At 40.4% G+C, this 26,527-nt stretch overlaps 1 protein-coding gene across 4 annotated transcripts in view; it reads right to left on the bottom strand.

Annotated features, from left to right (window-relative positions):
- The window catches only part of LOC123314484 (polypyrimidine tract-binding protein 1), a 270,957-nt gene that overhangs the window by 227,737 nt on the left and 16,693 nt on the right, over positions 1–26,527 (bottom strand). For 2 of the 4 annotated variants that reach the window (XM_044899796.1, XM_044899797.1), the window contains exon 2: positions 25,678–25,705. In XM_044899796.1, the coding sequence (XP_044755731.1) occupies positions 25,678–25,705 (28 nt within the window). Of the gene's footprint in view, positions 1–141; positions 389–25,677; positions 25,706–26,062; positions 26,125–26,527 lie in introns of those variants that run through there. The other 2 variants (XM_044899802.1, XM_044899801.1) reach the window with 2 other exon arrangements.

Here is a 26,527-nt window from a genome sequence, read left to right as displayed (position 1 = left end):
GATCATCCAGAAAATCAGCATCTTCGAAAATAAGAATGACTAAACCAAGGCCACCTCAGGTGATATCACCTGTTCGTTATTCACGACCGCGTTTGAGGTTAAGTGAAGCCAAACATCCCGCATATTCTTTCACACCCTCACCTTTATGCGATAGCTCAATGTCAAATCCAACGTTAAAACTTCAGTTAATCCCTGTTAACCAAACGGCACTAGATCAGTGTCCCACACACACAATATCCAAGGAATCTGGGGATAATCACCAAAAAACAAAGCACAAACACAAACACTACTTAGCCGTATAATCTAACTCGCTCAGACGCGTATATTGTGCATCCGCATGCTCCTCTTTAAGCAACAACGCGCGCCGAACAAGCTCAGCTAGTACTAGAGGCGAGAAACGCCGAAAGCTATCGGAGACCCACGATCATGGGACTACCTGTATGTTGAACGCAGGCGAAATTAGGAGGTCGAAGGATGGAGCGCTCAAAGGTGAGCCGATGGGTGGAATTTTTGTCGGGTCGGATGGTACATCGACGGTCTGCCGAGTAGAAATTGGGCAATCGGAGGGAGGGGGCGGGCTGAACTTGAACGTTGGAATCGTCTGTTCGGCCAGACACCGCTCATTATGGTCCTACGTAACTGGATTCGGATATTGAGAGTGCGAGTGAATGCTCATCGAGTGGATTATAGGATTTCGGACACGAAAAATCTATGGTCTTGTCGAAAATATCGTAGTTAATGATTTCAGAATTAGTATCATCATTATTACAATCAAACAGTCGACCTCAAACTCAGCTACACCGATAAAACAGGTGGAAAAATTATGCAAGAAGATGCTTTCTATGTTTTTTCATGCTAATACAACTCTATTTCTTTCATTCAAACTGAGATATATAGATGGCGCATCCATCTGGACTCTACTCAATACAGTACCCTTAACTTTGGTATATAGGTATACCAAAAACAGATCACCACTCCTACTTGTTTAGAGGTTGACCATGACAATTTCCTAGAGTCTCCACCAAAAGCAGACCTTTAAGGGGCTGAAACTTTTAGAAATGACTAATGTGAACCTCCCAAATGTATGCCCACCATTATTCTGTCAATCTAAACGATATCATATCGATCCATTATTCCGCTAGTCTGGGAGGCGCATCACAAACATATTATTTTCTTGGTCGAGTAGACGACAAACGAGTGATGTCATCCTAAGTGCGTTTGATTGCTAAGATCAACATTATTCTATTAACCCACGCCCAATTATGGAAACGTCGGTCACAGTTTGAGCATTTGCCCAATTAACGGCACTTCGTATCTATTAATATCAATCAAGCGAAAGGTTCAGCCACAAGATGCGATACAAGTTTTGTTTAGGAAACGTCATAGTTATCGAGAACATGTTAATATAATAACACGTGATAATGAACACCTCACATGGTTTCTCGGGAACTATGGAGGATCTTAACCTTCAATGGGATCCTTGAAATGCCGATAAACATAAGTTACTTTATTTTGAAGTCTCAGCATCTGAAGTATGAAGTTTTGTTTGCTCGTTTTCGTTGAGAAAATTAGGTTTTCAAAACAGTTCATCCACACAGATTAACGACCGAAGATGAACTACCCAAAAAAGAAGTAATAGCTTATGTATCTCATCAGCTTATAGTAGTCAAGGCCTAAACATATAGTTAGAAAAGAAAAATTTTATTTTTCGAACTATATCGGCGAGGGTCATTTTTTTTTCATTAATTCGAGGTCGTAGATTACGAATATGCAATTAGATTTTTCCTAGGATCAGTACTTTGGGAAATAAATCAATTTTAGTGGAAAATTTCGAAAAAATTTGTCAAATTTGAGGAGCTGTAGCAGCCAGAAAAAAATCACTGAACATAAGCTGATTTTTTAGTGATAGATTGGTTCTTCGTCAATATAAAAAACCAACTTTCATTCATTTACCGCGAACAATTTAGATTTTATGATTTTTTCCGCCAAGGTCCAAAATTTCCGAATTTCCATCTACCATAACTTGAAAACTAATCCTTTCAGCTAACTTCTGATTGCATATTCGTGATGTACGCCCTCGATTTATTGAATACTCCAATTTTGGTCGAAATTGGAGAGATCGAAAATTTTTCGAATTTTCCATACATATGCATGGAAAAATTTCGATTTCTTGAAAAAAAATTTTTGGTCTCCGATCGAAACCAAATTTATACTGTCGACTAATTCGAGGGCGTAGATAACGAATATGCAAAAAAATATTTTTAAAAAAATTTATTTTTCAAGTTATGGTCGATGAAAAATTGGAAATTTTGGACCTTCGCGGGAAAAATCATAAAATCGAAACTCTTCACGGTAGATTGATGAAAATGCGATTTTTCCGTTCGCAAAGGATCAATCTATCATAAAAAAAATTAGCATTTGTTTAATCTTCTTTTTCTGGCTGCTACAGCTCCTCAAAGTTGAGCAATTTTTTCGAAATTTTCCACTAAAAGTGATTTATTTCCTAAAAGACTGATCCTACAAAAAATCTAATTGCATATTCTTGATCTACAACCTCGAAATAGTCAATAAAATGACCCGGCTCGACATATATTGTACAATTTATCAGGGACGCCTGCCGCCCCTGCTGATGACCGCCCGCATGCGAAGCACGCGCAGCAGCCCCGCTAAGAAAGGTCCTGATAGTGGTTCATATATAAGTTTTAATCCTGTCATGTTGTCTTCTGAACATGAACGTTTAAAAATTATTCTCCTCTCACTTATGCCTTCATCTATCTATTGGCACAGACAATCTCGAAACATCCAAGAACATACAAGGTTACACAGATCTGGATCTGGATGGATATTCGACTTCTCAAGAACTGCTAGGCTAACAGACTCTTTCGGAATGACTGATTGGCTGCTGACATATAAAGAATGCAAATTGCACCTGTTTGAATCTAAAAAAAATTCATCAAGCGAAAAACGATTATTTGATACGCGCCTAAGAGATTATCATTGCCATAGAAAAGACTTACGACACATACCACGCATTGAAAATTTCTGCTTCTTTATGCACAGCTGAATATTAATAGTTTCACGTTACCTGGTACTATTCTTTCCTTTTCTCGTTTCCACTCAGTCGACTATGAATATCTCGAGGAAAACAAAGAAATGCGTCAGTTGATTTAAGGTCAATTTACAATGCATGATATCTGGTCAACTGGGAAATCCCACACAGAAACTCCAGACGATACAGGGGATTCTACGTAATGGTTCATGATGATTTATTCAAATTTTTCATTTCAAATTGCGCACATACGCTAGGAAGTAATGGCACTGCTCAGGCTCCATTTTTCCTGCGATATGATTCGCTTCAAATTGTCTACTGCTGATGGTCTCAATTTTAAAGAAAAAAAAATAAATAAATAGAAATGTGCTGAAGATAAGTGCATGATATTACGAAGCTAAAGAATTTCCCTCGTGATCCAACGTGATGATATGTCCAACTAGTGGTATGACACTTGGAATAAAAGACTGTAACCATTTAAAAATATAATTATCCGACATGAAACGAATCAAATAAAAACCGAAGCTTAAACTACGCAACTTATAACCAGAAAAATGATCAGCTGTACTGCCTGATTTAACTTCACCTCCCCAATCCGGCCTTTGCGCTGAAGGATTGACAGGCCATAAGGTCCACTCTTTGAGATTCTCACTGACAGATACATTTGTACCAATAGCCCATCTTGTGAGGGGTTCCAAGGTACCGATGAAGGATCTGTATGTGATCAAACCATACTCTGGCAGGTCCACCTCGTTATCACCTCCAATAAATATACCGACTACAGCTGATGCCTGTATGATATTTTCTTTCCGTATTTCGCAGACCAAGGGACTTCCAAAATCTTCAACCCTACTCTGTCTTTCCGCCAGTTCGACTAAAATCGCTTTACCGCTCTTGGGTTTGGTAGAGTAAATTTCGGAAGAATTGAACTCCAAACTCAATTTATTCAAATCAGAGTATGTTTTAGAGAAGGAGTTCCAGCCCATGCAGTAGCAGTGAGTGAAGGATGGGTTTTGAGGATGGGCTAAGAGGACTCTAGGTGCGAGGAGATCGTCTATATCATAAGGATTCTTGTAACTGTTACCACCACCACTCCTAGAATGATTCCTATCCACAATCAACTCGACGCCAAACTTCTGCAGTATCACAAAATCCTGTATATCCCTAGATTTCATGGTGAAATCCTCGTAGATCAAAAAGTTTTCGAAAGTAGGTTTCTCCTTCCGCAACAGCGCTATCTTAACGTTCTTATCGTGTACCACTTCATCGAAGCAATTGCTGGCGGTCAGATAGAACAAGTCTTCGACAAGCATGATTGTGGTGCAAACTCGGTATGTCTTCTGTTTGGGGACATATTGTGGTGAGATAACCAGAAGATGAATGAATGCATATTCGTCTAGTGTTTTTGATGGCTCGCAAGTGGCTCCAAACAGTAAAATGAAAACGAATGAGAAAAGTCTCAAGAGGTGAAACATGTCAAATTTGAAAGATCACTGATCTCTGCTCTCCTTCCTGGAACCACTGATCATCAATTCGATTTTCAATGTGATAAAATTCTCTGAATTTCTCTGAAGAAGTGCATCGTCTTAGACTTCGAGGATGAAATCAGGCAAGCAATATAAATTATGAACACTATTGGTCTTAAAACATAATATTATATATGAAGATTAAGGAGAACATGAAATATTTAAACCTTAAGGTTACACTATTGGATTTGGGCTGTTCATGATATTCCACAGGCCATAGTGTCCATGTGGCTGGATCGCCAGTAATAGAGACATTTGTTCCTATAGCCCAATGCGTTATGTAATAAAACTCCCCCATGAAGGATCTGTAGCAGTCCATTTCTCGGTTTCTAGATCTTTTTCCACCCATGAAGATACCGATAACGACGTCTATATTTCCGCGATTTTTCACTTTACATATCATAGGACTCCCAAGGTCTTCAACTCTCTTTTTCACATTTTCTCTTTGGAAGCAGATATTGCTGAAGAAAAAACCCGTAACAGGATCTCTTTCACCTGGCTCTATCGAAACAACGTTGACCCTACTCAACTCCAGACCCTCAAGTTGTTGCAAAGTGTCTTTCTTCGAGAAGAAAGTTCCCCAACCTAAGGTATAACAGTCAGAGATTAAAGGACTGTTGGGTATAGTGAGCAAAACTCTGGGAGGCAGGTTTTCTTCGTCTACCAAAAATGGGGGTAAAAAAATTTGGGGTACCTCGGGACCCTCCTTCATAGATTGTTCGTTTTTTGGATTTTTGGGGGCACGTTTCTTTCGCATCTCTGTGAACTCTAAAGAAGGTTGGACGGGTGTTACCGGTAATGAAGAAAACGTGTTGGGTTCCCGATTTTCAGTTTCTTTTGCGACCATTTTCGCCTTCTGTTCAGAAACCATTTCGTTCAAGCTACTCGCTTGACTCTGACGTTCAACAACAACCTCAATATTGTTCTCATCCAATTTCTCTAACATGGCGAAGTCAGAGAATGATTCCCATCTCAAAACAAATGGCTCATACACTAGAGGGGACATCTTCAAAACTCTCTTCTTCAACAGGGCTGCCTTAAGTTCCAAATTTTTCAAAGGAGAATCGAAGCAATATTTGGGTAACATATAGAACTGATCCTCGACCAATTCGATGGCACCACATACTCGTAGTTTCCTCTGTTTGGGTACGAATTTCTTGTTCAAAATAACAGTGTATAGGAAGGGATAATCTGATTCCGCCACAAAACAAAAGCACAAAGGAACAAACGTTGAATAAAACACGAAGTGGAATAACTTCATTTTTACCGTGAAGCATCGAAAATGTCACATCGGGAACTGACGTTTTGTTGAAGGAAATGCCACCCTAGAGACATAGAACTTCACATCTTGAGTCAGTTCAGATGTGTCAGATATTTTCTGTATTGAAATACATTGTTCTTCACTATTTCGTATTCACAAGGGATGCTCTCCTTTTGATGGCTGAAGATGTGAAATATTTAGAGGTTGTCCTCGTGGTTCTCTTACCAGACATAGAAACCGATCAGAAAACGCTGAGGGTATGTTCTGGTACCATGATAAGCTACAGTCACTTCCTAACGTTAGCCAGTTGTGCAGATCAGATAAGGAAATATGGTCCAAACGGATTGTTGTTCACGGAAAAAACAGGTATCGATGTGAACTCTAAGAAAACCTTCACTTTCGAATGGAATTACCATAAATATTTTGACGGTGAAAATATCCAAAGAGATCTCGCTATAGTGCATATACAGGACCCTTTGGAATATAGTAGTTCCCATAGTATCTTAAGTATATACTGCGGTTCATGTTTCAACGGTTGTTACACAGTTGGATGGAGTACACTGGAGAAGACACAACACCCTTTGCAGAACATGAACGATTCGAGATTAGTGAAAACCGACCTTCACATCATCAAGGAAGACCTCGTGAATGGATCCACAACAAACATCACAGCAAGAAAATCTGTTAAAAGCAGAAATCTTACAGCAGACATTGGTAGTCCGTTGTTTTGTGGTCAAAAGGTCGGAAATCAGGAATACATCGGTTTAATAGGAATTCTATTGGAGAAACTCGACGATGACGTGCTCAGGTTCAGATCTCTGAGGGGGTTGATGACCTGGGCCAGTAATTGGGCGATGGGGGCTTATATAGCCCCTGATGGGAGGCTCGACAAAGCTCAAGTTTGCACCCATACGGATTGTGACGTACGTCAGAGAGCTCCAAGGACTTCAGAACCTACAGACAGTTTCGTTCCATATCGCCAGTTCAGATTGTTTCACATTATAGTGTTCTCGTATGTAACAATGAAAGCTCTAGAGTTTTATTGCGGTTTTTCTCTATTTTACGGAGCTTTCTGAGAAGCCAATCATGAATCGTATTGGTTTAGCAGAACTCTCCACCATTAAACCCTGAAACTCCACCTTCCTACGGAGATAAAGTACACGTTGCCCCGTGAATATTCAATTGAATAATATTATTCACTTAGCTAATGAAATTCCGATGATGATTTCATATGTTTCCCGCTAAAAGCTTTTTGACACATCATTCTGGGGCAGAATGTAACAGACCGCGGTCATTTAATACCGTTCTAATTGAACCACCAACCTAAACGTCCATTAAAAACGGGGGTATTCAACTCTTCCGCTGGCAGTTTATTATTGTGCTGTTGTGGGGTGGTACCCCGTATAGGGAGATTTGTTAAACAGATATAGTGCATGGAGGATCGGTTGGATTAATCATTACGTGCCCCGTATCGCTATTTCGGTGGTATCGTATGCCTGCATTCATCAATGGAAATGGTTTTGTGGTATGGGAGAAAATTTTAAGCCATTAAAGTATTCGAGAACAAATACACGTGTCTGGTTGATATAAAACAGATTCTACAACCTATTCCTCGTTCCAGACTTCAGTCTAAGCAGGGTAAAAACGTCAAAGGGGTACCATGCATCTCCACATATGATATATTACATGAAAACAGGGATGAAAACCTCAGAAAAAACTCCTAAGTCTATTTAAAGTACACCAAATTTTTCTGGGATGATCAAATCCAGGGATTGTTCTCGAAGGATCAATAATAAAACCTTTATTGAAGAGATCCCACTAATTCCATTCTGATTGTCCACCAGATTTGGCTCCATCCGACTAGCATCTCTTTCCTCAACAGAAAAAAAGTTTAAAAGGTCGTAAATTTTCTTCCAACGAGGAGGTAATAAAAGCTGTGGAGGTCAGGTTTGCAGAGGAAGAAGAATCATTTTTTTGAAAGGACTAGAGACGTTGCAGGTTCGCTGCAATAAATGTATCCAATTAAGAGGAGAATATGTTGAGTAATAAAATATTTTGTTGGCTAAAACTCTTCGTAGCATCGATATTTCCAACAATTTGGGCACCACAGATGCCTTCCAACCACAAACACGTTCATCCTAAAGGTTTTCAATCAATTCTACGCCATCTAAATATGTGAACAAAGGTATCGCCTCTGCGTAGCCATTTTTCCTCATTTTATTCCTCCCCAAAGAACTATACTTCTCGACCTAAGAGTTTCCACGGCTTTCCTCGAGGCAGTAAAACAAAAATATACACAAAGCTATACCTTGTACCCAACCCCCTACCTTTTCTCTTTGTCGCTATCGTCGGAAACAACTAAGCATCACGTTAGTTGTTCACGACAACAATTCCAGTCGAAATTCACATGTCCATTCAGATTATTTTTATCAAGACCAAATGCCATGATAGTGAACTCGAACCCCTCCCAAAAACTTGACGCGATAAATTCCCAAACTTCAATCCTCCAGATTGAACTTTGACCTTGCAACCCTCTGAATAAATAATGTTATCAATCTTTCCCCACCTGTTGAATAATACACCCGATAAGATTGTGCCTTATTCTGGTCTCTCGATAAATAACCACCTGAAATATTAAGGCCTTTCAACGGGCATTATCTGACCACACAGATCCCGCCCGATATTTTCTCGTTACGGAAATAATGAATAACTAAACTGGCTCGCGTATAATAAAGTAAGAGTCCCGGATTTCGGAGGAATGAATTTTTCGAAACTGAATAATTCAGCGTCCAATTTGGTCCGGCTATTTTGGAGGCGCTTCCTCCGGAAGTGGAGGCTGGGCGTCAGGGATAGAGAGGCTGCAACACCTCACGGTCTGTAGCCGACCGGTTGCACATTGTACTTGTGCATTATTCAAAAGGAAGAACATTAGCGGCGAAGTGGGTGGTCAGGCTGAAAATCCGGAAACTTTTCAATTTGGCGGTCCTGTATTAATTAATCCTTCATGGGAACTAGGATGTTTCACTAAGGCCTGTTGGTAATTTAGTTTCCTACTAATGGAGCACGGGAGGTAGTCTCAGGCAGTATAAGCTCTTCATTGCGGGACCGTCTTCTGAATGCTTCTCTTCCTAACCAACGAAATCGTTGTGTTACCATTCTAATTGAACTAGCCCATTTGCCATCGTCAGGACAACTAAACAGAGAACGTTCTACCGAAGAAGAGCTTACAGTGGTTTCAGCCTCACTTGACCTCGTCAGAGCAACACAGCTCGTTCTCAGATGGAAAACTCTTAGAATTGACGGTAGAAGCTTCTGAGTATTATCATCATCATCATCATTGCTGAATCCCGTTACCGGGAATAAATATACAAATAAACAAAAACAAAAAAATTTAAAGGTGCGAACAGACTTGTAATTTCTTAGGGCTAGTTGCGACTGTGTGCCCTCCTGTGACTGAAGAGACCCAACCGTGACCTGCAGATCCTTCCACACTCAGGGCATGGATAGTCACCAACCAGATCTGGCCGCCGCTGTATTCTTCTCGAGTCTCCATTATAGCTGTGCACCATAGATCTCCACTGTGACCTGTCTAACGCTAGTTGTTCCCAGTTATGATTGCCATTAACTGATTTTAGGGATTGATGCAGTATATCCTTAAACCGCTCATACTGGCCTCCTGGTTTCCGGGCTCCCTCTGTCAATTCGCCATACAGAGCTATTTTGGGGAGTCTTGTGTCTTGCATCCTCAGAATGTGGCCGCTCCATCCCAGTCGGGCCCTCGTTACTTGAGTCTCAATTGTTGTACAACTCGCGCGTTGCAAGACTTCTGCATTCGAAACTTTGTGGAACCATCTAATGTGCATTATTTGTCTTAGATGACGTTGTTGCGTTTGTTCAAGCTGTTTAATATGTAGCCTGTAGGGCGTCCAGCTTTCGCTTCCGTAAAGAAGCGTTGGGAGGACCACTGCTTTGTAAACAGCTGTATTGGTCTTCAGATTGAGGTCGTGATTTTGAAACACTCTATCCTTTAGCTTCCAGAATGCCCGTGATGCCGAATTGATACGGTTGTGTATACTGGCCCTAGTATTTATGAAGCTTCCCAAGTATTTGAACTGCTCTACCTGTTCTAGAGTTTCATTCTCCAGGCTGATATGTGTTCGAAGGCTTTCTGGCGGACTTACCAGGATTTTGGTTTTGTCGATATTGAGTCTAAGACCTAAAGCTTCGTATATATATTTATAGGTGTCCAGCATTATCTGTAGACCCTCTGGGCTGCTAGCTATAAGTGCGCAGTTGTCTGCATATTGAAGCTCCGTGACAAACTTTGAACGGGTTCTTGCTCTGAGGCGCTTCAGTATTATCTTGTGTTACTCGAGCGCCATCCAGTATGAAATCGTTGATAAATATAAACCGTCTACTAAACCATTCAAATCCTTTTTCCACCCGATTGCGAATCTTCAGGGTGAGATATAATTAATTCAAAGGGAACAAAAAACTTCCAAAGTTATTGCTTTCTCTCTGTCCCGGTTTTATTCGAACCCAATCAGAAGGATCACACTCGGAGGAGTGTAAATTGGCACAGACTGGATTGAGAATCGAGAGAGGTCTCAGAACGACCGTGTCCCCCATTCAATTGAAAAATCGGGGAATATTCTCATTAAAAGTTCTCTTCCTGTTGCTCGATATTAAAGGTTCGATTTTTCATAAACTGATCGGCAAGCTGTCCTTTCATTTCCCGAGCTGTGAGATATAAGGCTATAGAGATTTTTACAGTTTTCAATTTGGAACTCCTAATCGGGAATCCTTTTCGATAATCAATTGGATTATGGATGAGAGAGAGGGTGCTTTGAAACGAAAATTGCATGAGGGATGTAAACTTTTATGTTCGAACTGCATCAAATTAAAATTACCCTATTGTAACATTCATTTAACACACTTATCGAAGATGCTGATGTATCAGAACTGAACTTTGGAAAGAGAGGATTTCAACTACGTCCAAAACCTCAAAGCGTTCCATTCCACCATCATAACATGGCGGTGAGACTGTTCATAAACTTTGGCACGATAAGTAAATTTCATACTACATACGGTTTAAACAGATGCGTCTTCAGAACACAAAGGCCTAGTGTTCTTGTTGAATTGTTTAATAAGGGCCTATTAGTAATCCCCAAGTATCTTATCTTGTCTCTGTGTGTGTATTGCTCGATAATCCCATGTGTTTATAGCGGAGTCTCGAAGATGTCTTATTAGCTACACGATAATTAAGCAGGAATTGAACTTGGCTGTGATTACAGGAACAGATTTCGGTCTGAAATTGTTGTGAAATGGGGCCGTATGGAGGATAAACTTCTGATACCTATTCATCTTGAACTACCGATACAGGAGAGGTTGTTATCAGTTAATTTAATCATTCTCTCAAGGAAAAGGAACAAAATACAATGTTTTGTCAGTTTTCACACTCGCAACATGCATAATATTCGTTGAAGATACCTAAACTGTCGAAATACACTGCGCAAAAAAATTAACGCACATGATTTAAGGCCTCGTGTCGCGGCAAGAGGCCCAGCTCTTACCCCAGCCCATCGAAGGGCGCGTTTGGATTTTGCGAGAGAGCATATCCATTGGGAAGAGGCCGATTGGGAAAGAGTTCTCTTCACAGATGAGTCTAGATTCTGCCTCTACCATTGTGATCGACGTTCCCTTGTATACAGACGTCCACATGAAAGATATGCTCAGCGCAATTTCCTGAATACTACTGGTTTCGGGGGAGGATCGATTATGGTATGGGGTGGAATATCTTTGACAGCTCGCACAGACGTAGTGGTCGTTGATAATGGAGCTATGAATGCTGATAAGTATATAAGGAACATTCTTGAAGAGCATGTAGTGCCATTTGCCCCATACATTGGTGAAAATTTCATTTTTATGGACGATAATGCCAGACCCCATCGTGCGCGCATCGTTCAGGAGTACCTTGAAGAGGTTGAAGTTTCTCGAATGGAATGGCCAGCAAGAAGTCCAGATTTCAATCCGATTGAGCAGGTTTGGGACAACCTCAATAGAAGGCTAAGAAGTTCAGAAAATTATCCAGTTACTCTTAATGACTTAGGAATCCAACTCGGAGAAATCTGGGAAGGATTAGATCAGAACATTTTAAGATCACTAATTTTGAGTATGAACCGTCGTTGCCGAGCTGTAATTAACGCAAGGCGTGGAAATACCAAGTATTAAATCACTTATCAGCATTTCAGTATTTTGAAAATTGTTCATTTCTCTTCTTTCACATAAGATTCGGTGAAATCCTGAATTTTTCTTCCATTTAATGTGTCTTGTTTCGTTCAAAACCTTCCCGAGAGAACATAAAAAATAAGTTATAAAGTCAATGTAGAGTTGACTTTCATTAAAATTGAGATTTTCAGAATGTGCGTTAAGTTTTTTGCGCAGTGTATATTGATGAAGGGGTAGTGGGTTTTTTGGAGAACTTGGAGAGTGTTTTGAGCTCGATCTGGCCAATGGTTCTTCTGTTCATCATCACCCATAGATATAAAGAGAGAATTTTCATGAGAGATGAAGAAAGAGGGTGAAATAACTCCAGGAACTTCTGTTACCAATGTTGTCGAGATGGAATTCTAGAGTTTTAATGTTCAAAAACAAGAGAAGTACTGTTTTTACGGGAATGCAAGAAGCTCCTAAGATGGTCTATAATTCACTTACATCCCATTGCGGACCTGTGCTCACGAGTCGCGAAATTAAGTCCTTCCAGTTTCCTTTGAGGGTCCCCATTCCGAATCCCGGTATAACAGAATGTAAACAGATATAAACATATATCATATACATAATATGCGAGAACCGAAAGAGGATTTGGAAGCCTACATTATGCACGTAGAGTTCCCCGTTTTCTTTGATCAACGTCGGCCATACTCGAAACGTGGAGGAGGACTTGTTTGAACTGTTACGCATTTTAAGATGCGATTATTAGTGTGACATTCATACATACATATTCCGGTTGCTGTAGACGGTATCTCTGACTCTGTTGCCTTATGAATGTTGCAATATAGCACTTCCATGGAACTGGGGTTAATGTAAATTCGCGTAGTATATTTGGACGCATTAATGAGGCTCGCAACATGGGTTTCCTCGTGGCACATGCAGGAATTCTTGTGGTGACGAACTTCTACCGTGGTCCAGATGCGAGTCGGTCTTAATTGGGGGATAAACCCTGAACGCCCGAGATTCTCTCGATGTTTTCTGTTTGATATGAATGTTTGAAGTTGTGTAGCCAACTATTGGAGCGACCAAAGTCACCTCTCTCGGTGAAGCTCACCTCCACAGCTCTTTTCAAACGGGAAAAGGTATGGCAGTTCGAATGTGCCATATCAGGTGAATAATCGGATAATAAAGGACGAATTGTTGGCTGATGAATGATGCTCGCAAAAATGTGAATAGCTCTTGGATGAATAAGCCCGAAATAACTTCAAATTTCCAACTATTACATCCGCCAAAACTAACGTCCCATGCAGAATATCCCTCGTGAAAATTCCCCAAACTTTTTTAGAGCCCGTCTTTTTTTTTTTTTTTGTTGGCGCTTCAACAATGCCCGATCTAAATGAGCTTGACGAATTCACGTGGCACAATTCGAGGAGCTATTATTGTCAAGTTTGAAAGGACTCATCAATAAACGTTGCTATTTCGATGCAACAGCTCCATAAATTTCGATGGTACGTGTAGACCAACCGGCCAAAATAGGCAATTGATTAGTTTCCGATGGCCTCTCCCGCACAATCAGCCAATTATTCCATCGGAGTTCGATAAACGGAAATGCGTAGTGTATCGAATGGATTCGCAGTGAATGGTTTCGCCTTTCGCCAATGTGAACTGGTACTTTTGCGATGCACTCTATAAAGGCTCTGTTCAATTCAAAGCAAGGTGTTTATTATGAAGATTTTCGGCAGAAATGATGAAAAAAAGTACCTAAAAAGAGCTTCAGGGGAACGAAAAAACTGAAAGAGAAAAACTCTGGAGGAATACTCCAAAAAGTTCCTTTGAAAGTATCTATATCCTAGCAAGTATATGCTACACCTCTCAATGATTCTATGAAGATTGTTACTGAAACCATCAAATCTTCTTTCAAACATCGGTTACCCGTTCATTCAAACATCGAACCACCTCATCTCGCCGACAGATGGCAGTCTTGAAGTAAATTCCATTCCTTCCCAAATTTATCATAAACGAGGATATGTTGAAAAATTCTTAGTGTACTATAAGAACCAAACAAAATTGCAATGTCAAAATATTTTATTACTCAACATATTCTCCACTTAATTAGATACATTTATTACAGCGAACCTGCAACGTCCCTAGACCTTTCAGAAAAAATGTTTCCTCTTGCTCTGCAAAGCAGATCTCCACAGCTTTTATTACCTCCTCGTTGGAAGAAAATTTACGACCCTTTAAACTTTTATTCATGTGAGAAAAGAGATGATAGTCAGATGAAGCCAAATCTGGTGAATAAGGGGGGTTTTCTAGTAATTCAAACCCTATATCACGAATTTTTTGCATAGCAACATGAGATTCGTGTGCAGGGGCGTTGTCCTGCAAAAACAAAACATCTTTGGATAGCTTTCCGCGTCTTTTCTCTTTAATTTTTTTCCCGTAGAGCGGTCAGTTATGTCGAATAGTAACCTCCGGTTATTGTTCTACCCTTATCCAAAAAATCAATCATGATTACTATATGGCAAACCCAAAAAACTGAACTTTTCCAGTAGATTTTTGGACACGAAACTTCTTGGGACTTGGAGAACCAGAGTGTCACCATTCCATCGATTGGTCGCATACGAAGGATATTGATCACTAAGGGTATTAAGCATATCTTCGTAAATCTGCTTACCTCGTAACCCTTTTAAATACAGGTACTTGATGAAGGCTCGACTCCAATTTTTCGATTTTCACAATTTCGGTGGACATTTTCTTTCTTTCAATTCATTGCGTAACTCTGGTTTACTTTTTTGACCTCATAACTTCACACTAACTGCATGAAACTGGTCTAGGCTAACTAAATATCAAAACATCCTCGTAGTTCCAGTAATAATTCTCATAGGAAGATTCAGCTGTGGCTCGATCTTTCAAAATGAAGCCTGCACGATGAGTCACTGCCCTTTGGGAACAAAAAATTAGGAAACCTCGAAGAAGACCCCCGTGAGCTCTCCAGGAAATCTCAACGAATTAACGGAAGAGAATCGCTCAATTCTTTTCGGATCTTCGTGATCTTGAACCGCGTATTCCATCCAGAATAATATCCCCCGTCTCTTCAACAAAAAAAGTCCATTTCCTATCCTCATCGCTCGCAAGAAAAGGCGGACAAGAAAGATCAACTGTCGAAACGTTGAAGAAAATATATATACCGCCGGATTAATTGAAGGCGAGCCAGCAGTCTTGACTGATTGTTCCCGATGAATGGATCCGGAAAGTCCGGGAATCTTACCTTCTCCGGGAGCAATTCCCCGAAACAATAACAGGTACTTCGAAGGGGGAAACGCAGAAAAACGAGATCTGGAACATAAATAAAAAAATACTTCCAATAAACCTGGAGAGTCTGACGTAGTCGGCACTTAATCAGACGAAATAATGGAAAGAAAGGCTAACGGAAGACAAAAGAAGGGCGAACACAATAAAGACGTCCATCGCAGCCCGGCTACATGACAAGTGAAAGCTCTTTAGTCGTCAAATTCAATTGGCGAAGAGGTCGAATGTTGGCACCACTGTCGGTCGAAATTACACTTGGAGAGCCGGGCTGCCAACTGCTGAATGATTAAAACCGAGAGGCATTTATTATTTATCGCCCTTCTTATGATGGCTATACACGGACGAATTATTATTCATAACGTTATTACGGAGTCCATGGATTATTCAGGATGTTACAAATCTCTTGTCGCGCACCTTTGTGTTTACGGCAAAACAGATCGATGAGTTCACGTGGAGAGCGCACCACGAGCTCGAATTATGACGTAGAAATCCTTATGACCTATTGCACTCTACAAATGGCAGCAGGACAGATTCACGAGTTTCAAAAGGCTATGAAAAAATGGCAAAAAACTGTTTTATTTATCCGAATCAGTAGGAAATATAGTTTTGAGAACGATATCGCTAGATTGTCCGGCGTCTGCAGAAACTGTGGACGATGTTTCAAGACCTTATCTTCGAAATTGGAGTAAGATAATTCCAAACGCAACTGAAGACCGGTTTCGGGATCATTGTCCCTCATCAGCGCAGTGTAGCGTCAAATATTTCAACCGGAGAATGGGGCTTCAAGCGCCAACTGAACCAAACCCAGCTTACTCTGCAGACTCCTACATTCATGGCTCCCAAATTTAACTAATACCGGCGGTCAATGAATGTACAGCAATTCGTCAAGCGACTGCAGGCGAGTCAAGAGGGTTCGCTCGCTAGACCACATTCGGTCAGGAAATAATCTGATATTTTCGAGGTGCCCTATTGGAGGAGTACTGTGTACTCCATTTCCACCTTATCTTTGAGGTATCCCCAGACGAAGAATCCACAGCTGCTCAAATCAGGTGCTCAGTGAGACCTGGAACGTCTGTCTCAAAAAATCTAATGAAATTCGAGCTGTGTCACCCAGATTGTTCAGCAAATTCTTCCAATTCAGACTGTAGGAAGGTTTCAGACAAACATAACGCTATAAAGTTAGTTAGTTAGCCTTTTCCTCCTCGAAAAACTGTGGGCCTATCACTCTGAATCGAGATACAGCACACCAAACTGTGATTTTATGTGAATGAAGTGTGCTTTCATGTAGTTGACAAGGATTGACTCCAGCCTAGTAGCTTATTCAGACCCTAAGGAACCCAAATAGCCCTTCTGAACCTACCTACCCACAGTACAGACCGAGCTATGACCTTGTCAATTAGCGAATTAGCTCTGCCGCACCCTGAAGAAGTGAAACATGTACATTTAGTTCAGTCTGGATAAGCTTCAGCAAGGCTGTAAACAGTGGCCAAATGTACCTTCTTTCTAACAAGATACCGTCACAACTGCTCAGCTTTTGTATCATATTAGATTTGGTGAATGTATTTCCTCCCAACGCCACAACCAGGCCACAACTCGATGTATTTCCATCATAATAAACCAAAACTGGATAACGCAGGCACCGACCTATATAGAACCATCCACTGAAGGTTCATTATCGAAAGTAACGATCTCAAAGCGTGCCTGCATCTCCCACTCCCAATAGCTGCTGTAAGGGAACATACACCTCCAATAATTAACACAGACACTGTAATATTTATGTGCATATTTAAGTCGCGGCATTAGGTTAAGGAACACTTCCGAACTTCGTTAATTTAGTTATGGAGCAACCCCCTGGCGCCCCCTGATACTTCGTGGTCGTGAGGCGGTCTCTGCGAACTTGCGTCACAGTTTACTCTGCAAAAAGTAGCATGTTGTGTGCGGTTGGGGATGCGAGGTGTCTTTCCCCCACGTTTGTGTTGACATAGTTTTAATGAATTTCGCACGATGCTGTTTTTGGGGTTAGGGGTCGGGTGGTTCGATAATTGGCAAGAAGAAAAGACCTGTAGAGTATAACTGCATCAAATGGACATTCCGGACATAGCCAGATGTTCCAGAAACTCCTCTCCCACTTCCTACTTTTCCACCGAAATTGAGATAATAGAATAATTTCAAAATAAAGACTAAAAAACTAAGCTCCAACTGTTTTACACGTGACGTATCTGATCAACTCATTACAAACTTTTACGCAATTCCCGATTTCAAATTTAATAATCTAGTTCTCTGCCTGTGTTCGATTCAATTTTCAGCAGCTGTCAACTTCATACACAAATTAAGCTTCCTGAGTACCAACGTTCACAATGGGGGGAGAATTCGAACATGCTTTGCCGGCATGGTCCACACTCCATACGCTTTATCTACCATATCCATGCTGGTGATTAAAACTTTCTCGTTTAGCCTGGAAAACATCAAAGGCATAGTCGAATCTCAATCCTGGAAAGTGTATATGAATAATGCCCCATTTATTCATGAAGTGTCCCTCTGAAATATTGTCAGGTCACCGTGAAAACGTATGACGCTCCACTGGCATATGATACAACTGATGCCGACGGTTTGATGTCGATTTTGTAATGGACAGAGGATCACATTGACATGTAGATCACTTAGAGCTAATGAGATTTATCTCGAAGCAACACCGAACGATTTTATGGTACTACGTTCCGACTGAAAATCATTAATACTGATTGGAAAACTTTGATTACACAAAGTGAGACTTGTACATACGAGGATGTATTGATATCTAGTTAGCCTAGACCAGTTCCATGCATATAAAAAATATTGCGTTACCATAGCAACGAACAATAACTCATTAGAAGTGTCAGTGTGAAGTTTGAGGTCGAAAAATTAAACCAGAGTTACGCAATAAATTAAAGGAAAGAAGATGGCCACCAAAATTGTGAAAATCGAAAAGTTGTAGTATCGAGCCATCATGAAGTACCTGTTCTTACAAGGGTTAAGAGGTAAGCAGATTTACGAAGATATGCTTAATACCCTTGGTGATCAATGTCCTTCGTATGCGACCATGAAAAATTGGGCTGCAAGCTTCAAAAGAGGTAAATTTTCCATTGAAGATGATGACCGATCGGGAAGATCAGTTTCTGTGTCAGTCCCCGAAAATATCGCTGCAGTTCATGATATGATTTTATCAGACCGTCGAATTGGGCTAAAACGGATATCTGAAGCACTGAATATTTCATACGAACGCGTTCATCATATAGTTCACATCAATTTGGACATGATAAAAATTGCTGCAAAATGGATCCCCAAATGTTCCAATGCTGACCAAAATCGTGCAAGGGTAGAAGCATCGCCTTCGATCTGTGCTCGATTTGAAAACGATGTAGACTTCTTTAACCGAATTGCTACTATGGATGAAACTTGGGTACATTTTTACGGTAGAGAAACAAAGCAACAATCGATGGAATGGCGACACACTGGTTCTCCAAGACCTAAGAAGTTTCGTGTCCAAAAATCTGCTGGAAAAGTTCTTGCTTTAGTTTTTTGGGATTGCCATGGAGTAATCATGATTGATTTTTTTGGTAAGGGTAGAACAATAACCGGAGATTAATATTCGGCATTACTGACCCCCCCACGATAAAAAATTTAAGAGAAAAAACGCGGAAAGCATTCCAAAGGTGTTTAATTTTTGCAGGACAACGCCCTTGCACATGCAAAAAATTCGTGATTTAGGGTTTGAATTACTAGAACCCTTCTTCACCAGATTTGGCTCCATCCGACTATCATCTCTCTCCTCAACGAAAAAAAAGTTTAAAAGGTCGTAAATTTTCTTCCAACGAGGAGGTAATAAAAGCTGTGGAGGTCTGGTTTGCAGAGCAATAAGACACATTTTTTTTGAAAGGTCTAGAGACGTTGCAGGTTTGCTGTAATAAATGTTACTGAAATTTTGTTTGGTTCTATAGAAGGCTAAGAATTTATCGATATATCCTCATACAAGTTGAAAGAAGACATGTATAGAAGGATCAAGAATTGCGTTCTCGATTAAACACCCTTCATAACGAATTGTATTGTACCGGAGATACCTCCGACCCCTTTCCTGAACACCGCCGGCAATGAAATACCTGAACGCGCGGGGCAGGAATCACCCCTGCACATAAATTGATCTTCTAATGGTTTCAGTCTGCCGTTTCCATCAGCACGGAATTCGGCTTCAATAACAAACTGCATTGTATTAAGCAACGGATGCATACGGACTAACATCAAAGCCAATATACGCCTATTTGGCCGTGAATTCGCGAAATTACAAAATAACTCGCTTGATTGAGCTTCAATTAATCTATTCCGAAGTGATAGAGCTGTTGCGAAAAAAAGACCTCATTCATCGCTGATGGAAATTCTATTACGTCTGTAACAAAACGCTGCACAATCAGGACGGTGAACGGGGAGAAACTGGCGTATAAATCCTCTCTCAAATGAGGCGCGTCAGGGTTAGGTGAAATTGAAAAACGCTAGATATTCAGCACATCTACATCACCGATTATCGATTCGTAAAAGTCGTCTCTCAATATGGAGTATATAAATTGATAAAAGGCTTGCTTTAGACCTAAAGAGAGTGCATACTTGTAAGCAGATATGACTTCATCTTTCTGTGGAGAAAGTTGTTGACAGATGAAGAAATCCTTCTAATTTTTCAGTGATACGATGCCAGACAATAACCTGACTTTGTTGGTATCTACCTAATAAATTTCCTCTTTGATTCCATAACGTTTTCGTGGAAGTCTCACAAGCCAAAATACTTCATCATGGGGATCGAAGAAGCAAAGAATTTTCACGCATTCCCTAGGTGAAATCTTCATCTATAAACAATATGAACATGTTTTCGAAAGTAACGAAGGCATTATAGCACTCGAGGCACCTGCTGTTTTTCTCAAAACAACCAGCTATTAACCTCAGATGATTTATTGCTGAATCCTGAAAACGACGTTAGTATTCTTGAGCATAAAATTAATGCACCAAGGAATTACGAGTTTAACAGTACTAGCTGCATCATTCCATCACAGTGGGAACTTTAGGAGGCTGACAGCTAATTGTTTTCATTATTTAATATACCTAAACCTTATGGAGAGAGTTTTACGTTCGGAAAAAACAATTTTACAGTCGTTAAAGTGGCGGGTGAAAAATAACGTTACTCCTACGAAGTTTGAAGTAAAGCATGGTGAAAAACATAATGATATTTCTCCAGGCTCATTGCCGGCTTATTAAGAGCAAATGTGAGCAGACTACTTGAAATTCGTGGTCTTATATTATTACTTATTTTATTTTTCAAGTAGTTGTCTCTGAAACTGTTTATCATCTCTTACAATCCACTACACTTACGAAGAAAAGGGTTTTTTACTGGGGTTTTTGCCTAAGCTCTTGTATCATACGAAAAACTGTAAAGTACAACGTTACGCTAACCTCTGCAAAAACTGTATTATTGTTTGATGTTAGAAATTGCAATGCCCTTCATCAAAAATATATATCTATATACACTGCGCAAAAAAATTAACGCACATTCTGAAAATCTCAATTTTAATGAAAGTTAACTCTTCATTGACTTTATAACTAATTTTTAATGTTCTCTCGGGAAGGTTTTGAACGAAACAAGACACATTAAATGGAAGAAAAATTCAGGATTTCACCGAATCTTATGTGAAAGAAGAGAAATGAACAATTTTCAAAATACTGAAATGCTGATAAGTGATTTAATACTTGGTATTTCCACCCCTTGCGTTAATTACAGCTCGGCAACGACGGTTCATACTCAAAATGAGTGATCTTAAAATGTTCTGATCTAATCCTTCCCAGATTTCTCCGAGTTGAATTCCTGAGTCATTAAGAGTAGCTGGATGATTTTCTGAATTTCTCAGCCTTCTATTGAGGTTGCCCCAAACCTGCTCAATCGGATTGAGATCTGGACTTCTTGCTGGCCATTCCATTCGAGAGACTTCAACCTCTTCAAGGTACTCCTGAACGATGCGCACACAATGGGGTCTGGCATTATCGTCCATAAAAATGAAATTTTCACCAATGTATGGGGCAAATGGCACTACATGCTCTTCAAGAATGTTCCTTATATTCTTATCAGCATTCATAGCTCCATTATCAACGACCACTAGGTCTGTGCGAGCAGTCAAAGATATTCCACCCCATACCATAATCAATCCTCCCCCGAAACCAGTAGTATTCAGGAAATTGCACTGAGCATATCTTTCATGTGGACGTCTGTATACAAGGGAACGTCTATCACAATGGTAGAGGCAGAATCTAGACTCATCTGTGAAGAGAACTCTTTCCCAATCGGCCTCTTCCCAATGGATATGCTCTCTCGCAAAATCCAAACGCGCCCTTCGATGGGCTGGGGTAAGAGCTGGGCCTCTTGCCGCGACACGAGGCCTTAAATCATATTCTCTGAGGCGATTTCTTATTGTCTGAGTGCTAATTTGCACCTCATGAGTTTGCTCAAGCTGAATTTGAAGGAGGCGAGCGGTTGCAAACCGTTGTCTCAACGAAGAAACTCTCAAGTAACGTTCTTGAATGGCAGTTGTTACCCGTGGTCTACCCTGTCCTGGTCTTCGGACATTCATACCTGTCTCCCTGAATCACTGCAACATTCTGGACACATTTGTATGGGAAACTCCAAACCTTTCTGCAATTCTTGTGTATGTCCACACTTCTTCTCGCAAAACTACCGCTTGGGCACATTCCTCCACTATTGATCACTAGAACTGATCGAGAACAACTGATTTTAGAATGGAGCAAATACATTCAAAATCTGATAATATCATCTTTTTTTATTCCTGCTGGGGAACAACATCTGTATTGAAGAAAACCGTTGAAAGTGGATAACATATGCATGCATAATTCTGATAAAAAAATTATCATTGAGAACACCTTCAGTTGTAGAATAAATTTGAGATTTCCATAATGTGCGTTAATTTTTTTGCGCAGTGTATATGAAAGTGAAGTTTTGGTTCAGTCTTTGCAGGATAGCTGGCGCATTGGGATGAGAATTTCTTAAAACCTCGTCCCGTTTCCGTTTAAGACCCCATCCTTCGTTTGGAATATTCAGCGCTACACTGTATTAACGAGGGACAAGTTTCCAGTTTGACTTTTATAGCCCCCCTATAAGTATAACCACCACTTCATGTCTAAAAGTGTACAAATTGCATTGGATGATTGTTTCAATTTGTTTTACTAGCGAGAAACTCAGGATCCAATTGAAATCTCATATTATCTTTCCGCGCCTATGACAGAACCCTCGTTTTTCCGTAAAGCGACCCCGATTATGGCATGTCGACCAAGACAAATAGCCGTTCCGTTTTAAATATACACAATTAATCCAATAACCTCCCCTGAGACCCTCCATTCAGCTGTTTGCGCTGCCGCATAACTATGACCGGAGGAGGCCCTGGGGGCCCGAAACGCAGGCCGAAATTTCCAGAATGATACATATTATATGTTATTACGAGTCGAGCTTTAACTTTCCACTGTCGCTTGGCCATTTGCGTCCTCGAATGTCAACATCGGACGTATTAAATTTTCAGGTGCAATTCGTAAGCCGCGCGCCGCAAGGAAATTGGTATGATAGACCACAATGAATGTCAAGAATTGTGCGAGTAGGGGTGAGTGGGGAATGCTAACTACCGCCCTAAGGGAGAAGGAATGGTTCACTAATAGAATTGCCTCCTCTCATCGCTTTTATATTCAGATTGATTTCATTTTCTGTTGGCACGATCCTGATCGTTTTTTGTATCATCAAATCGGTTGAAAATTAAGTTTTTCTACCCCAGAAATGCTCATAGTTTGAGCTGTAGACATGCGGATTCCATAGCACCTACAAGAAGTCGTCAAGTAGACGTCAATCATCCATCAACAGCGATGTCAATATCGATTTCGAAGTAAAAACCTTCTCGCATTTGTCGAGTTCGTTTTTCATCCGTTTCCCGCAGTTTCAACCGGTGTTCCGTTAATGCCTATTAGGCAACAAATATCAACGAAAACGCAAGTTTTGGACGGGGGTAATTCGAAACAACCGAACAAGCGCTCGGCTCGTTAAGGGTTAATTAATTCTGTTAAACATCCCCGTCTATTGTTACGGTTTTTGGGGGCTCCCTGACCAGGTTTTTGCACCGCGTAGCACTTCATCACTGTTTGAGGAGCACCTATGTAAATAAGGTTTTCCGGACGAAAGGGAAAATACTGATCTCGAGGGTCCAAAGAATTAAGGATTTTTTATAATCTAGCTTTGGCAAGCGCTTACCTCGCACTTTTTCCAGAAATCTCGGATTTTAATTGGCATTTGAAGCTTCGCCACTGTTCTGGATGAACAGTTTGACAGCTGACAGTTTTAGGTTAGCAAGAATATAGAGAGTACTCCACGAACAATATCATTCTGAGCGACTGAACACCATGATTGATTTGTTAACAAACTGCAGTAGATCTGCGAGCCCCCTTATTGATGTTCGACTTGAAAGGACTCCAGAATAAACCGTTTTTTAAGTTACCAATTAGGATCAAAAAACGAGACTCTCGAACGAGACTAGAGACGAGACTAGAGACGAGACTAAAGACCATAAGACGAGAGTAGAGACTACGAGACGAGACTAGAGATCACAAGACGAGACAAGAGACCATGAGTCGAGACTAAAGAATACGAGACGAGACTAGAGACCACGATACGAGACTAGAAACCACGAGACGAGACTAGAGACCACGAGACGAGACTAGAGACCATGAGACGAGACTAAAGACCACGAGAGACGAGACTAGAGATGAGACTATCGGCGAGACGAGACGAAACTTCAGTAGAGTATCGTCTCATTGGTCTTGTGGGCATCACTATCTGTGAATGACTGGAGGAGAACAAAGCAGATCAGAGAACTACTCAGCGCTTAGTAAGAAACTTCTTTAATTCTTTTTTAGGAGACAAAAACCTAGATTGTAGATCTACGAGGGGTTTCATTGTTCTGCGATCCAAAAATCTATTGTGCCCTCCATCAGAGCTGTTCTTGTCATTACGCAGTTTACAGCTAGCCCCTCAAATTCTGATGAACTCTAAACTTTTGCGTCATTGACTCTTGACTTGCCTTGGCAATGAATCTAGGTCTCAATGGAAAATGGGCTAACCTAATTCTTTGCATCAAGTCAGAAGTTACCAATTGCGTTTGTCCTGACAATGTTTCCAAGATGATGCGCAAGATTTCTAAACTATTCATTTATCCTGAAATCTGCGTTGAAGGAATCGATTGGCTGGGGCATGTATGGAAGTGGGCTCTTGCTGTGATCCAAGGTGTGTCAAAGGTGCATAAAGATTTACCGTTCATCTGTGTATCTATCCATCTGATTCATTTACATCGGATTTTATTCGCTGTAGGCAAATCCAGAAACTTTATTTGAATATTTTCGCAACCCCATAACTCACCCCATCGCAACTCGACAACTGGACGAGAAGCCCCTTCGTCGCACCCCAAATGACCGGTTGCATATTGTATCTCGTGCATTATTCAGGAGGGTTCTCCGGATGAACATTAGAGGCCGCACTCAGCCATCAAGGAGGAGAGTTATGCGACTGTGTCCCCTGCGCCAAAAATATGAAATAGTGTCCCATGAAAGACTTACGTGCTCCCACCGTGTCGTTCACTGGATAAGGGGAGATTTATACGGAGAACACTAAGCGATATTAAGCCCGAATGGGCCATTTCGATTAGAGTGGAAGCGGTGTAGGGGTTGGAGGAGTGGATTCACCATCAAAATCTTCTAAAGTGAATGACGCCGCTCTCGCAGGTGGTCTACCTTCAAGAGAGCTAGATAAGTTGGTCACTAGTGGCAGCTGAAGTGAAACTATACTGAAAATTATCATTTCGCCAATATAAAGGGTGTGTCAATGACCCTGAGTTTTCTGGGATATTCCCAAAAAGTTGGGGTTAGTTAAAGACTGAACGGTTGCACCGAGCTCGATTAAATTTCTAGCTTTACTACAATAATTCTTAGTTGCTCTTTTAGAATATGTATCACATTTAGATCTAGGTTGATTTTTCTGGGAGATACGAGTGTCGAAAGTAAGTGATCTCGAATTTTTCCTCGTACTCTTCTGAGACTTATCATCATGAATTATCAAAGCTTTTTTTCGGTAAATCTGCGACATCTCGATGACAAATGATAATAGAAAAGATAGATTGGGAAACGTAAAAAAGAGTGAGTACATTCAGTTACAGATGGGATCGCAAAGAGGCATGCAACACAAAAGAGGTAAAGATACTCACCTTCAAACGTCTGATAACATTCAAACTCCTAGAAAGAGAGACAGAAATTAAAAGAGTGATTCAGACACACACAAGATGCGATAGAAATACGAGCAGTGATTAAAAAATAGTGCATAAACATTTCGACAGCTTGTAGCACACCACAGTAGAAGTCATAGAAATGGGACAAAAAATGCAAGGATCAAATGAAACACAGTAAGTAAACAATTATTCAAACATTCAACAAGTTTTCGAAGAAATGGAGGGGAAGAAACTCATTCCATTTTAAGGATATTAATCAACACGTATCGTCTGTCATTACGAGGACCACGTCCTATTTGTTCTTCAAAAAGACGTAGTTTTACATTTATTTTACAGAATTGAATCGAAAGAATGAATATCTTACTCATGAAAGACGTTGTAAGCTCCATGAAGTTGGTAAGGCCGGTCTTTTCAGTTCAAAGTAACCTGAAAATCAAATTTTTCAATGATAAGAAATGTTTTTCTCAGAGCCAATTTGAACAATTAATCATGATAATAGACATTAGGGGTAGGTACTTTAAAGGATGAGTTCATGTTTCAAAAGTCGTTTCTCGCGAACCAATTTCTAATTATGTATCTCATTTCGTGTATATCTAGAAATTCGTAATGATAATCAATGAGCCTAAGCTTAACCGTGTGTGTTTTGGAGTTTGTCAAAGGAAGGATTAAACCGTGGGGTAAATAAGAAACGTACGTTTCAGAGCCAAACGTAGGAAGCAAATGAAATTTCGTATTTATTCAAAATTGCCCGAGGTTACCGAAATATTGAACCTATGATAAAACAGGGGAGCGTTTATAAGCCATCCATGATATGATGGAGATCTCTGAT

This window comes from Coccinella septempunctata, chromosome 5, assembly GCF_907165205.1.
Source record: "Coccinella septempunctata chromosome 5, icCocSept1.1, whole genome shotgun sequence".
Taxonomy (NCBI): domain Eukaryota; kingdom Metazoa; phylum Arthropoda; class Insecta; order Coleoptera; family Coccinellidae; genus Coccinella; species Coccinella septempunctata.
Note: the sequence above shows the minus strand (reverse complement) of the source record. Positions and strands in the feature narration are given on the sequence as shown.